The following is a 14,088-nucleotide window of genomic DNA, read 5'->3' on the forward strand; positions in this document are numbered from 1 at the left end:
GCAGTAAATTCTACATTTTGTTACTTACATTTTCAAAGTAAGACATATTCTTTATCTGTATTTAAAGGACACATACTACCCATGCTATATAGCAGTCCCTGAGCTGTTCTAGAATTCACTGCCAGTCATCTAAGGAAAAGGGAGCAAAGGAACCCAAGAGCCATCTCTGAATACAATGTTTCTGTATGGACTACAAACAAGGGAACAAAACCACCACATAGCTCTAGTCAAACGGTTTTAAAAACACAATTAATCCTTTGTCCTAATAAAAGTTTTAAGGACCTCTAGTTTTGTTTTGCTTTGTTTTTTACAACCAAACTATCCTTTTACCTTCTGTTGCGGGAACCTCCAACTGGCTTGGCTCAGCTGATTCTAAAGAGAAACACAAGAAGGTTTACTTGAACAGCTCACACAAGGTGCTTTAAATTATTTAAAGAGCCTGGAGGGGAGAAGAGAGGAGGCTGTCCAGGTGTTGCAAACAAAGCGTAAGACTAAGATCAAACAAAGGCCACAGACTCACAGAACACACAATTACGCAACTGTACACTGGAAATTCCACTTTTTGGAAATACACTAGTTAGCATACAATCTTAATACATCTCTACAATGAAAACAAGAAGTGTCTTCTTCATGTTTTTTGTTTCTTCCTCTGTGGGCTCCCGTTGCGTAAAAGCCTTTCATTACTTTCCATGATTTTTAGAGTGAAAAGAAAACAAAGGCTCAGCTGGCTTATCCACGTGTTTCTACGGGGTTTTTAAAACCACATTTCTAACCAATTTGAAACACCAACCCAACTTTGGCTCAGTAACTCACGTCTAAAGCAACCATTAGAGACTAAGGGCAAAAGACTGAAGTTAAAGAGTCGACCCTTCTGACATTTCACTCTACACCAGCAGTCTTGGGGTTCCTGACATGATGCCTGACACGCAGCTGTGGGATCAAGCGGTATGTGTCCCACAATTCTCAGTCGGGACCCACAGCTTGAGTTTATAAGGCTTCCGAGTATGGAGTCGCAGAGACCAAGATGGAGTGTGTGTGCGCCTTGTGACTGAGCCTCCTCAGGGCTGGGAAGTGTAAGCACGTGAGGCCACAAACGGTATGTGGCCAGTGGCACAGGCAGGGATGTTTCCGCTTTCCACAACGTTCTGTTTACCTTGTATCACTGGGCCTTCTGACTCATTCTGATCCGCCAACTCTGAAAATAAAGCAGGTTAGTTTAAATGATAATAATTTAATGACATGCTGTCCCATCTGAAAAGCATTTTTATATATATTCTGTATCCTCATGATCCAAGCCTGACGTAACAGACACCCTTTTCTTTATCCCCAAGAATGGGACGAACATTTGGAATCACTAATAGTCATCATCACGCATCTATCTCATAGACCACTGTACCTGAGGAAGAACAAAATTTAACCTTTTAAACATAAACTTAGGGGCAGGTCGGCTTAGAATGTAACATTCTTTGGAAACTAAAACTTACATTGCACAGAAGGCAATGAACTGGGATAAATAAAAAAAGAACACTGCATAGAAGACAATGAACTGGGATAAATAAAGCACGGGATTTCTTGAAACGACACAAGTTCCCCAGTGTGCTTAAACTCAGTGTCACAAAAACGGCTGAAGCTCGATGAAGGAGGGTAGGCCCCTCTTGACGTTCCCAGATACTGAGACACCTGCCAAGACAGACGCTGCATGAGAAGCTTCACTAAAACCAGGAACTATAAAAAAATGAACTCACCTCATGTTTAGGGCACAAACAAATACATTTGGGGATAAACCCTGAATCTCAGAACTTTGAGGCAGGAGAGATGTTAACTAAACCCATGACACTCAAGAGTGAAGGTCAAAGAACAGGGTCAACAGCAGGAGGCAGACAGGAACAACCCTCCAGGGCAGGTGTGATCACTACGTGACTTCCCAGGTCAAGGGGCAAAGCCGGAGCCACGGGCTCTCCGCTCAATGGTCAAGGGACACTGAGCAAGAAACTCATGCAGCTTACTTCCTACTGAGTGAGCTGAGTTGGGTAGTTAAATGTAAGCGGATTTTAAAGAATTGGAACGATAATTTTAACGGGAAAAAAAGACTAAATAAATGAAATTTACTGGAATGCTGAAGGTGTCAGAAGAGAAAGATTTTCATTTTTCTAAGTTTTTAATGTTAATAGAACAATATAAAACGTGCCAGCACAACTAAGACTTGTTCAAAATACTACCTAAAATGATACGAACACTAGGGAAATAGAAGGCCACTTAGATTGGCTCACTCAACAATATCTGAGTGCTCAATATGTGCCAGGCACCGTGCTTAAATACTGACACACGCAAGTAAACCACACCGAATGACCTCCTCTTGTCATTAAATTCACAGTGACCCTACAGGACAGAGGAGAACTGCCCCATAGGGTTTCCAAGGAGCGTCTGGTGGATTCGAATTGCCGATCTTTTGGTTAGCAGCCGAGCTCTTCACCACTACGCCACCAGGGTTTCCTATATAATAACAGGAAGGGTAATAACAGCGGCGGCAGCGGTGGGAGCAGTAATAACAACAGCAACCACAGGTTGTATTTACCGAGCACAGCCTGAGCCAGGCACTGTTCCAGGTTAGTAAATATTCAGGCTTTTCAGGCCACCTGGTCTCTGCTGCGACTACTCCACTGGGTCTTTAAACAAACGGGCGCGGCTGTGTTCTAATACTTCATTCACACACACAGGCAGGAGCCCACTGACCCCTATGTCAGGCGTTTTACATATGCCGAGTCACTAAAAACACTCTACGCCCCCATGTGGGTGCTATTCTCATTATCACGTTGTAATAAAGTAAACCAAAGATTTAAGTTAAGAAATCGGTCCAACGTAACTTCTAGGAAGGGCCTGATACTGAGGGCTACAGCAGTGGCCCTACACAATTACCGCCTCAGGTGAAGTAACCTGTTACTTTTGTGACACACACAGACACCAGACAAAACAAACCAAACAGAAAGTCTTCACAAAATACTCACGGTTATTAATCACAAGTCCTGGAAACGGTCTAAAGAGAGAAACAAATGGTTCAACAGTTTATTTCTACTCTATAAGGATTTACATGTATGTTGTGTTTACTCAACTAATATTTGACCCATGTCACTTACATGCTGGAATGAGAAATGTTACCTTATCATGTGATGGGAAATTTGTGTATTAATAGCCAATAAAGGGACACTGTGAGAAAATGCTACATTGAAGATGAAGGGAAAACAAAATCAGGAACAGGAAAAATAGAGCAAATCTAGGTAAATGGTTGAATGGATGGTTGTCTGCCAGACACCTGAGAAGGGCATGGAGAGCGACCTCTGGTGAAATGATACAAAAACACAGGCTTTTAGGGAAAGGGGGCTGGGAGATGCGTGCCAGTGGTGGAGAGAAAGCGCCTTGAGAGGGAAGACTGGATCAGTACATTAGAAATTTCTGAGCACCAGTCTTTAGCAATTTGTTCCTGAGATTGTGGGAACCTGACAATGACCTGACTGAGTAGATTTAGGACAGGAAGATTCTGGGGGTTGGAGCAGAAGAGTGAAGACAGCTCGGGATTTTTGCACGGGTGGATGGAAAGAAGGATGCTCGCTGAATATGCACTGTGACAATCACCTATTAATGAATTTGAGTCTCAAAGGCTCTTAGAGGGCAGATCCAGCCATTCCTGCCCTGGGACTGAGGGAACAATTATCATACTCGTTTACAGACAAGGAAATGGGAGTGACTTGGCTCACAAATGGCTGACTTGGAATCAAATCCCTGTCTGACCTGAAGTCCCGGCTGAGATGCCTTAAGACAGGGGCCAGCAAACCTTTTCTTTAAAGGGCCAGCAAGAACTATTTTAGGCTTTCTAGGCCATACTGTATGTCACAACTACTCAACTTTATCATCATAACTCAAAAGCAGTCACAGACAATATGAGGCTATGTCTCAACAGAACTTTATAAAACAGGTGACAGGCAGATTTGGTCCATGGGCCACAGCTTGCCAACCCTGGACTCAGAAACCAGAATCTGCTGGTGTCGAACTGATGCCGACTCACAGCGACCCTACAGGACAGAGCAGAACTGCCCCGCAGGGTTTCCAAAGCTGAGATCTTTACGCGAGCGGACGCCGCATCTTTCTCCCAGCGTGGCTGGTAGGTTCAAACTGCTGACCTTCCAGTTAGCAGCTGAGGACTTAAACACTGCACCCCCAGGGCTCTTTCCTTAAAAATCAGGGGATTAAAAAGTCAGCCCAGGCAGGAGAAGAGAATTGAACATCGTAATAATTGCACTCATTACACTAAACTGTGAGGGCTCTACCACTGCACAGGACTGTATCCTGGAAGACGACTCAGCCACCTGACCTTCAGATGCCCTCGGAGCCGAGCAAGAAACCCTCACTCACCTGATGACTGTGAACTTGATAAACTCTGCAGAATCCAAGATCCTCCTCATGGAGCTGATTTCCAGGTAACTGGGGGCTTTGAAGGACACCCCCGGGGGCATGCCGTCGACCACCACGCATCCAGGGTTGATAGTGATTTTCCTGTAGGGAACTTTCACAGGGAAACCCATACCTATTGCTTCCCCTGTGATGAGACAAACATAAAAGCATACATTAATTTAACACAAGATGAGGTATTTAAAAGGAAGCATTTATTTTAAATTAAGATTGTCTTCACTGTTAACTAAGGTCTTCCTGTACTTCAAACAATATAAGCCTTTATTTTATCAACTTGGAAACTGACCAACAACACAGTTAATGTTTTCTTATGAAGATATTTAGCAACCTGCCCCCTGAAAAAACCCACCACCTACACACACGACTTATTTTTCATTTGGGCTTCTTTCTTATATGGAGATTATAATTACTTAAGCATGATCTATAGAAAAGATCTTATTAAAACAAAATTGCCTCGCTTATTTCAAACTGCACTTGGCAAATGCAAAACTTACCAAATTTTCGACTGAAGAGGTCATTCACTTGTTCTCTTAGCTGTCTGGCCTTTTCAACTTTTGACAGTCTCTCATTATCATCATCTTAAAAATTAAGAGAAAACCCAAAACGTAATAATGCACTTTTAATTCCAAGTAAACCAGAGCAGGTATGTTTAATGTGATTTCTGTTTTTCTGTATTTAAGCATTTTTGTACCAATCCAGATTGAAAACATTTAAAATTATAACAGCACACTGAAAATGCTACAACTTTATTCCTGTTGTGAAGAATTTCAAGTTACTGTTTTACACAGATTAAATGACAGGCGAGACATGTGGATACTCAGCAGGTTTAGGCTCCTGCTAAGTCCAATAGCTGACAGACAGGAGTTGTCTAGAGATAATGACGGGTCATGTACGTGGCTAACAACCTCTGCACGGGCAGGGAAAAGGCAGTAGCAGTGATCCCTGAAGGATCAGCACAAACCCCAGTGATCCCTGTCGTGAATGTCAGAAAACGTGACCACAGAGGCAGGGCGAGCACACCTGGAATCGTCACCTGGATGATGTTAAGATCTTCAACGCCTGATGCAGTCGTATTAACACTGGGCGATGAATTTATTTTCCCTTAAAATAGAAATTTTAGATTAGGATTTGCAGAAAACATGGCCAAACCTTCTTTTAATAACCGAGCAGCAGAAGTTGTGTTGGCTGATGTTTTGGTGTATTTTCACCACAATTAAAAAAGAGAAAGAGGTGACTAGAGACTCACTTCAGACGAGCGCTCTATTACCAAAGGTCCCACTCAGGACATGTCTCCTGAACCAGTACTGCACGGACCTCTGGTTTTCTGGGAATTTGTTTTCTATTTTAAGTATTTCTTTAAAAAATTAATCATCATCGGGGGATGATGTGCTTAAAATCCAAGCTACATAAGACAGGATTTTAACTCAGTCTTGTTCAGGATTATTTCTTTTCACGGTCTGCCTGGTCATTCCAATGTGAACAAGCCACCTGCAGGACTGTGTGCTCTGGTCCTGGGGGTGGTTAGCAGAGCGCCACACAGAGACTCAGTTACTCAGCACTGGGGGTCCTCACACTGCCACACAGAGACTCAGTTACTCAGCACTGGGGGTCCTCACAGTGCTGGTCACGCTCGCAGCCAGCTCTCCTGCTTTGTTTCCCGCTGCTCTACACGACTGTCTAAGAGCATGCTTTCTGAGCAAGGACACTTACTTGGGGGGCTCTTAGAGGAGGCGGTGCTCTCCTTAATCGCAGTCTCAAACATTTCTGGCCTACAAACAACAACAGAGAGACATCATGTGCGCTTTAATAAAAGTTTAAAAAACATATATATATATACACACACACACACACACAATTCAACATATGAAAGATTTAAAAACCAGTAACTGTTTGTAAGTATATAGTCAATTCTTAGTAATGGCAGAACAGAAATGGCACAATTATCTAAAGAAACAAACATAAAAAGACAAATTGCAATTTTAACATTCACCCCCAGCCCCATCTTTGACAGCCCCCCCCATCCCACCCCAATACAAAGCTGTAACAGCATCTTCCCACGGTTTGAGAATACCCTGGAATGAACCAGCGCTAGACTGGGGAATGGGAACAGGAACGACCCCATGTATGTGGCACGGAGACACAAGGCGGCTGTGAAACAAGAACAAGAGTCCCTCCCGGAGGAAGCAGCAGCCTGACCTAACGTGCAAAAGGCGGCCGTCACGAGGCCACGACAGCTTTGGTTACTTGACAGAATCGCTGGGTGGCTCAGGAGTAAGCCTTACATCAAGGAAATGAAAACCTGAAGTTCATTTCAAATGATTACTGGGCATCAACATATATTCCTATTTGTGTCAGTATTTCAAGTGTTAGTCAAATTCACAGATGCCCAATGAAATAAAGGAGAGAGATTAAAAATATCTGTCAGCTGGAGAAGCAAAACGCCTTTATAAAACCAAAGGCTGCTCAGATTCCAGCAGCACCACCAGCAAAAACGTAACAAGGGCAGGTTTAGCAACATCACGTTACTACCCCTCTGATACTCCCAATCCTGCTTCCTTCCCTTCATTTAACTTCTTATCAGCTCGGCCAGGACTGCTCCACTTCACTTCCCGGCTTCTTTAACTCACTCACTTTTTAATGATGAATTTAATCTTGGCTTTGTTTCTAAGTATCTTCTCCAGCCTTGGAATGCCGAAAGTAGATGGTCTTCGGAATGGCACACCCTCAGGTAAGCCTTCCACATAAAAGTCTTCAGGGAAAGATTCGAATAATGCAAACGGCACTTTCACAGCTTGTTTAAGGCCAAGAGCTTCACCTACAGGACACACGAAAAAACAGAACACTTCTTACGTACATACCACATTTATAACTTTGTCTTGTTTTAGCTAATAAAGGTTTTAAAAAACTGCATCTTCAATTACACGGTGCAGGTGCTAAAATCACACCCACTTTAATTACAGTAACTTTTATTCAATACTTTGGTGGCTCAAAAACTGGGAAGAAACTGTGAAATTCGAGCCTGCAAAAACTCCCACACTTGTAATGACAGTTTTATATTTAAACATGAGTTGTCATACTCTGTTCTTTCTCCTCCTGAACAAAAGCCACCTAATATTTCCACAATGTTCCAAAATAAACTTACCACATTTTTCATTGAAAAGATTTTCAACTTTCTGTTTCAGGTCCGTAATTTTGGCATTCCAGGCCTCTGCATGTAAAATAAAAGACGGTTGTTTGTAATACTTATCGATACACATCCAGGGACAGGGACAGGGGCAGGGACAGGGATTTGTCATCTTATTTTACTGTGCATCTGAGCTAATTTTTCACTTTAAGAAATATAAAACTTAAAACGCCTAAGGCTTTTAAAAATGTCATGTCTTGACAACTACTCCAATCCTGGTAAATCATTAAACTGTTTACCATATTACTAATGTATGTGTTGGCTACAAATAAATGAAACATGGTAAAATGAACTAAAAAAAGAAAAAAGGTAAAAACCACCCTCCCCAAACCAATTACAGTGTCTATTATGTGCTAGACAAAGTTTAAACGATTTGATCTTTACAATCTTCATAATAACTCTAGGAGGTGGGAAGTAACGTTATCCCCAATACACAGCTAAGGAAAATGAGGCACGCAGAGGTTAAGCAGCTTGCCCAAGGTCGCAGAGTTATAAAGCAGTGGCGTCGGATTTAAACCCAGGCAGTTTGGCTCTATAATCTGTGCTAATATATACTGACTTACTAAATAAAAAGCGATACACCTGGTAAGATAAAGCATTCTTATTAATTTATTTTATTTAAAATAAACTGAATCACGAAAGTAAAAAGCATATTTACCAAAGGAAAACTCTCTCCCTCGAGGCTTGAAGGGAACGTTAGAGCCATTCGTCTGGGTAGGAGCTCGAACAGCTGAGGTTTGAGGGTTGTTGTTATTAGGGCCTGAAGAAGAATTAAAAAGAAAATTCACACACACACTTCATCATGCTTGAGTAATGCCTGCGGGTTCTCGGTTTTCCTCACTAAGTCCAGCCTGTACTGGGAAGTGTAAAGCCACGTTCAAACAGGATACCCAGAACCCAGTGCTGTCGAGTCGATTCCGACTCATAGCGACTCTATAGGACAGAGTAGAATCACCCCATAGTTTCCAAGGAGCGCCTGGCGGATTCGAACTGCCAACCCTTTGGGTTCGCAACCGTAGCACATAACCACTACACCACCAGGGTTTCCCCTCAAACAGGATAAAAATATAAAATACACAATGCAAATGAGCAGGCTTGCCAGTTCCACAAAGCTCCACCCATTTTTCTGCCTCCATCCTGCAATCTGACATTTCCTCCCCACACAATCAGCTTTCTGGCGGATTCCAGGAACTCGAACCTCACTCAGCACTTCACCACCATGCCCGTGTGGACCACCTAATCTTCCAGTTACCTACGTTTGCTTAGACATTTTTCTGTCAACCCTGGTCAACCCTGGAACAGAAGGCCCAGCATCTGGTACCACTGTCTCCACCGCCAAGCTTTCCTTTGGATTCTCTAACCAGCTGACATAACTTCTCTGAATTCTTACAAACTCCAGGACTTGATGCTTAAACAATAAGCTTATTACTTTAATCTGATGTAAACTATTTTTAAAGAATAGAAAATAAAAATCAAAAGTGATGCAAAAATAAAGGGAAATTAAGTGTCAGTTTTTTTTTAATTCTTGGGAAAATAACCAACATTCTTAGCATATATCCAGAAATGTCAAATTCTTCAATGTGTAGAAATGTCTGTATAGGCTCCGGCTGTCACTTAAATTACCTTTCTACTGAGGTGTCTACTTCCTGTGTCTTCTTCATGGAAGACCTTTGCAGTAACAGTACTGGCAGCTAAAACTACACCGTGCCTGGGACAAGTGCATCTGGTCACTGTAACCAGGAGTGTTATGTGGACAAGGCTCATCATCCTCTCTGCTGGCACTCTGGTTTATATTTAAGTACACCGTGAAGGCTTGTTACTGAGAAACCATTCCGGAGGGAGTCCTTGTCTCTCAAACAAAAGCTAGTTTCTGGACCTGAAAGACCACGGTCACTGCCTTGGCGGGCTCTGTCGAAACAAGACGGCCTCTGGGTTTCTTTTGTTGGCCTTAAAGTACAGAAATACCACTGCTACTTTTCACTGATTGAGGAATTCTGTGTCTGGGAAGTCTGGCCTCATCTGCTGCCCCTCCCTTTTAACACCATCATGAAAGCTACCAGAGGAAGGCACTTGCTAACCAGAGATAGTATATTTTATCACAAACAAACTCACCCCTGGGAACAAAAGCCTTTCTACAAGTCTAGATAGCACTCTGGGAGTCTGCAAGAAAAACTGAATCAGGCTGAGAATCCAGAGATCTACTTATTTCCTCTGAGGTAACCTAACCCTGATTTTTACTTTGTAAAATATTTTTTCTTCTTTGCTGCTTTATAATTTACATATGCTTAAAATTCTAACCCGGTTCCAATATGAACATTCTTGTCCTGTAGTTCAGATGACTGAGTCCATAAGAGTTCTCTAGCTGAGGATAACAGAGACAATGAGAGTAGTATAACCATCAAGACCAGTATGCTGAGCCCACGAATCACCAGTGTATATTATAAAAAATACTGACGAACTACTGCACCACCTGGGCTCCGGCTATATTAGATTAACTGTCAGTAAAACTTGCTGTTCACTGAAATCAAGAACAGAAGGCATACAGACAGCTGGGGTAAGGCTTCCAGAAGAGACGCGAATGAGATGGGTCCTACAACTGCCCCTGCTTTGAACCCAGGGGTGTTTCAAGGGCTGAGGCACAGAAGAGGAGGGAAAGCAAGCAGACCACGCAGTGGCCTCCGTTCCACTGCGCTAAACACACGTGCGACATAACACTCGTTATTGCAACAATCTCCACATGTACTATCCAATGACACTGTGTTCTTCCAAAGGAGCGATTCTGCCGAACAACAAGATACTGAGATGCCAGAAGTCACGTCTTAAGGGCGGTATTAGACTTTTTTTAAGTTTCAGAGTAAAAGCTACTCCAGACCTTCCTCAGCAAATCTCTTTAAGCTAATCTGTAAGTAAGAAGTCATTTCACAACTGCCGTAACAAAACTTAACAGGAAATTCGCCTAACATGCCAAGAAGCAGAAAATTCTGACCTGTAATCCGGGAGGTGGGGAAGCGGGAAGTCAGTCAACAGAAACAGACCCAGAAGTGACAGGAAAACTGGAATGAGCAATTAGAAATACATGCACTTTAAAATTATTCACAGGCTCCTTCAGGGAAGGGATGGTGCCTGTGTCTAAGGGATAGCTTCCTCAGACCTTATCCAAAAGAGGGAAAGTACAGAATCGAATACTTTTTCTATTTAATTCCCAAGAGTTTTTAAAAGAAGCGATTAAACTGATGTATGATGTCCATAAATCACACAAGGCTGCCTGCTGCCTTAGACAGGAGAGAGCAGGTTCTCTGCGACACTGCTGTATTCTGCCTGAATCCTATGATCCTGAAAAACTGCGAAGGTTAAAGGAATCCCCCACTTTCTTTCCATGCTCTAAAAAGTGGCTTCGTGTAAATAACCATCTTCTCCATATGGCTTATATAAGAGCCAACAAGGTCTCCTCGTTTACCTATGACAAGGCCAGACACAAATACTCAAAATTCCCATTCTTTGCCTCAGGAACAAATAACTGAATTGCTTGTCCCCACTGATCGATCAGAAACAAAATGCTTGTCAACCAAACTTTGGTGAAGTTTCTGTTTTTCTCCCAAGTCCCTGAACTTTGGCCAAACCCCTGTCTGAGCCAGCATACTGAAAAAAAAAAAAAATTTTTTTTTTTTTTACTAAGCCCTCCTTAATTAAGGATCCCTCCTGGAGAATAGGCTAGCCTCAGGATAAACCACACCAGGTGTTTCCTAAGCTTCTTTACCTTTGTCTCCTTAAAAGAAAAAACACTCTCCCTCTAATTCTTGAGACATTTGTGGATCTGAGGGCTGGGGGGTGCCCTCAACAGCAGCAGCACCCCACTACAGTATACCCCTATGGCAGCAGCACCCCCACCACTGCATCCCCCTACTGCAGCAGCACCCCCCACTACTGTGTCTCCTACTGCAGCTCCCCCCACCACTGCGTACCCCTGCTGCAGCACCCCCACTACTGTGTACCCCCTACTGCAGCACCCCCACCACTGCATCCCCCTACTACAGCTCCCCCGACTACTGCGTACCCCTGCTGCAGCTCCCCCCACCACTGCATCCCCCTACTGCAGCAGCACCCCCCACTACTGTGTCTCCTACTGCAGCAGCACCCCCGCCCCACTATTACAACTGTCCTTTTCCCTTTCTGAATAAAGCCTTTTCGATGTGGCGTACGCAGACCAATTCTCCACTGAATAGCAGTATCAGAAACTCCTAACACAGGACTGAGGCTATGAGACAAGAATTAATATCCTCATGAAATTATCACTGGCTTTTTTTTTTTTGGGAGGAAACGTTCCTAACGGTTGAGGACTGTCTATAACATTGTTTAGTAAAAATTTTAACACTATGAACCTAAAAGCCTGAGAATCCTACAGCCCTTACAGGAATGGAAAGAACGAGGCCAACATGAGGTGTAGGAAGAACTTACTGCCACTCAAGCCATTCTTAAATTTTCTTTCCAGACAAGGGTAGGGAAAACGAAAAGTGAAAAAAAGGAGACGAGAAAGCCTTCCATGATGTCCCTCTCTGTACCCCCTCTGGATTACCAGGAAAGAAAAACATTTTAAGGGATTTCTTGCCGGCAGTTTATAACACACCCCCTTGAACAACGTGTTAAATGTATTTAAATTTTTAATTAGAAACATTCAGAAACCTAACATTATCACAGGTGTTTTGTAAAAACCTATTTACATAACTGTCCCCACAAAGATGTCCCTGGTGAGCTGCAGAAACAAGCCACAGGCGGCCTTACCCTCCACAGTCACCTCAATTTCAGGGACCTTTGAGTTACTCCCAGGGCTTCGGGGCCTTTTCGGCGACTGCAATGCTGTAAAAGCAAGCACAGAGTTACCTTCCTATACTGTAAAAAAAAAAAAAAAAGGGGGGGGTGGCGGGGAGAGAATAGGATGCTTTATACAAGCAGAGAACTGAAATTCCTACAGTTTGGCTCTTTTCAAAGACACCTGAAGAATTAAGCTGGCAGTGCAATCCCCTGTGAGTTCCCAGAAAGCTGTGGAAACATGAACGAGGGATGACTGCAAAAGGGATATTTTCAATGAAATGTTAAAAAAATAATAATAATAATAATACAGAGATCCATTAAACAAATTACCTAAGAAACCAAAGAAACAAACTGAATGTCCCACACAAAGGTGCTGCGCAATGAGTTAAGTCTGATTTAAGTAAAGGGGATGGAGGCTGTTTACTACGGGCTAGAGCATGAGAGAGGCCAGTCTCTTACCTTTAGTGTTTATTTTACTGGCCATTCCAGGAGGCAGGTAGGAAATAACTAGTTCAGGTCTAGAGAAAAAATCAAGACAGAGTTATAGGAGCCAATGCAAGGCTCTTCTCCACAACAGTAAGAATTTCCATGACCAACGTTCTGTATAAAGGCGCTCACAGGCCCACCCTGCGGAGCAACAGTCATTTCTGTCTGTCGTGGAAAGAATATGAGTAATTGACTTCTTTCGTGAAAAGAAAATTAACGTGACTTTAGCTTTTTGAATCAATGAAATTCTCTAAGAATGTAAATAAGAAATCCAATCACTGTACTTCACTGGCTCACAAGGTTAGCCAGGAATAACAGAGCAGACAAAGATCTGCGTTTCTATTTTCCATGCAAGAATTTAGGGATACTAAGAGACATCATAACTGAATAGCACCTTTATGGGTCAGGTGAGTGTTACTATTCTCTGTGTACCGATGAAGAAACTCAAGGACAGGTCAAGGGCTTTCCTGAGGCAGCGGACAATGCCAGGACCACAGCTCTGAGCTATGCTTTTTCATCAAGGTGTCAAAGCCATGCCTGTTTGTTCTTGCTAGAAAAAACTTCAACAGAAACATGACTTTATTTTTTAAAGAGGAGAAACGACTACAATGGCGAATAGAACTTACTTTTTAACAACAAACTTGATTTTATTACTCCCACGGACAATTCTTTCAAGTCGTGGAATTCCAAACCAGGTAGGGCTTCGAAAAGGAATTCCTTCTGGCAAACCTTCTACGTACAGGAACTCAGGATTTGATTCAAACACAGGATACGGTACTTTTACTGCCTCTGTGAGTCCAAGAGCTTGAGCTGAAAGTGTAAGAGAACAAACTTGTGAAAGGTAAGATTTTACACAGATATTAATTTTCGTCTACAGTCTCAAGAATGTAAAAACCCCCCACAAGCTAGCAATATTCACTTAATGTTGAAGGGATTTTGCTTAGTATATTATGCAAAACTGAAGAAAAAGCCTTAAAAAAAAAAAAAGCTTTTAAGGGGAATATTTTAACACTCCAAATCAAAAGGACGGTTATGCTATTAGTCAAAATTATCTCTGTGCTCTGGGCAGAAATGAACTGAAGCCATTTCACGATGAAATGGCAAAGACCCAAGCCTTTGTATTGTCATCTAGATGCAAGTTTTCT

The 14,088-nt window shown here is 42.6% G+C and overlaps 1 protein-coding gene across 8 annotated transcripts in view; it reads right to left on the minus strand.

The window, feature by feature from the left end:
- Window positions 1-14,088, minus strand: part of LOC100666482 (general transcription factor II-I) — a 143,706-nt gene that overhangs the window by 2,131 nt on the left and 127,487 nt on the right. For 7 of the 8 annotated variants that reach the window (XM_064296089.1, XM_064296088.1, XM_010596321.3 and 4 more), the window contains 13 exons: window positions 13,570-13,753; window positions 12,917-12,975; window positions 12,428-12,502; window positions 8,307-8,408; window positions 7,607-7,672; window positions 7,096-7,279; window positions 6,175-6,233; window positions 5,485-5,565; window positions 4,959-5,042; window positions 4,408-4,591; window positions 3,006-3,034; window positions 1,154-1,195; window positions 331-372 (listed from right to left, as the gene is read on the minus strand). In XM_064296089.1, coding sequence (XP_064152159.1) covers window positions 331-372; window positions 1,154-1,195; window positions 3,006-3,034; window positions 4,408-4,591; window positions 4,959-5,042; window positions 5,485-5,565; window positions 6,175-6,233; window positions 7,096-7,279; window positions 7,607-7,672; window positions 8,307-8,408; window positions 12,428-12,502; window positions 12,917-12,975; window positions 13,570-13,753 — 1,191 coding nt within the window. Of the gene's footprint in view, window positions 1-330; window positions 373-1,153; window positions 1,196-3,005; window positions 3,035-4,407; window positions 4,592-4,958; window positions 5,043-5,484; window positions 5,566-6,174; window positions 6,234-7,095; window positions 7,280-7,606; window positions 7,673-8,306; window positions 8,409-9,946; window positions 10,011-12,427; window positions 12,503-12,916; window positions 12,976-13,569; window positions 13,754-14,088 lie in introns of those variants that run through there. The other variant, XR_010323726.1, reaches the window with a different exon arrangement.

Source organism: Loxodonta africana, chromosome 12, assembly GCF_030014295.1.
Source record: "Loxodonta africana isolate mLoxAfr1 chromosome 12, mLoxAfr1.hap2, whole genome shotgun sequence".
NCBI lineage: Eukaryota > Metazoa > Chordata > Mammalia > Proboscidea > Elephantidae > Loxodonta > Loxodonta africana.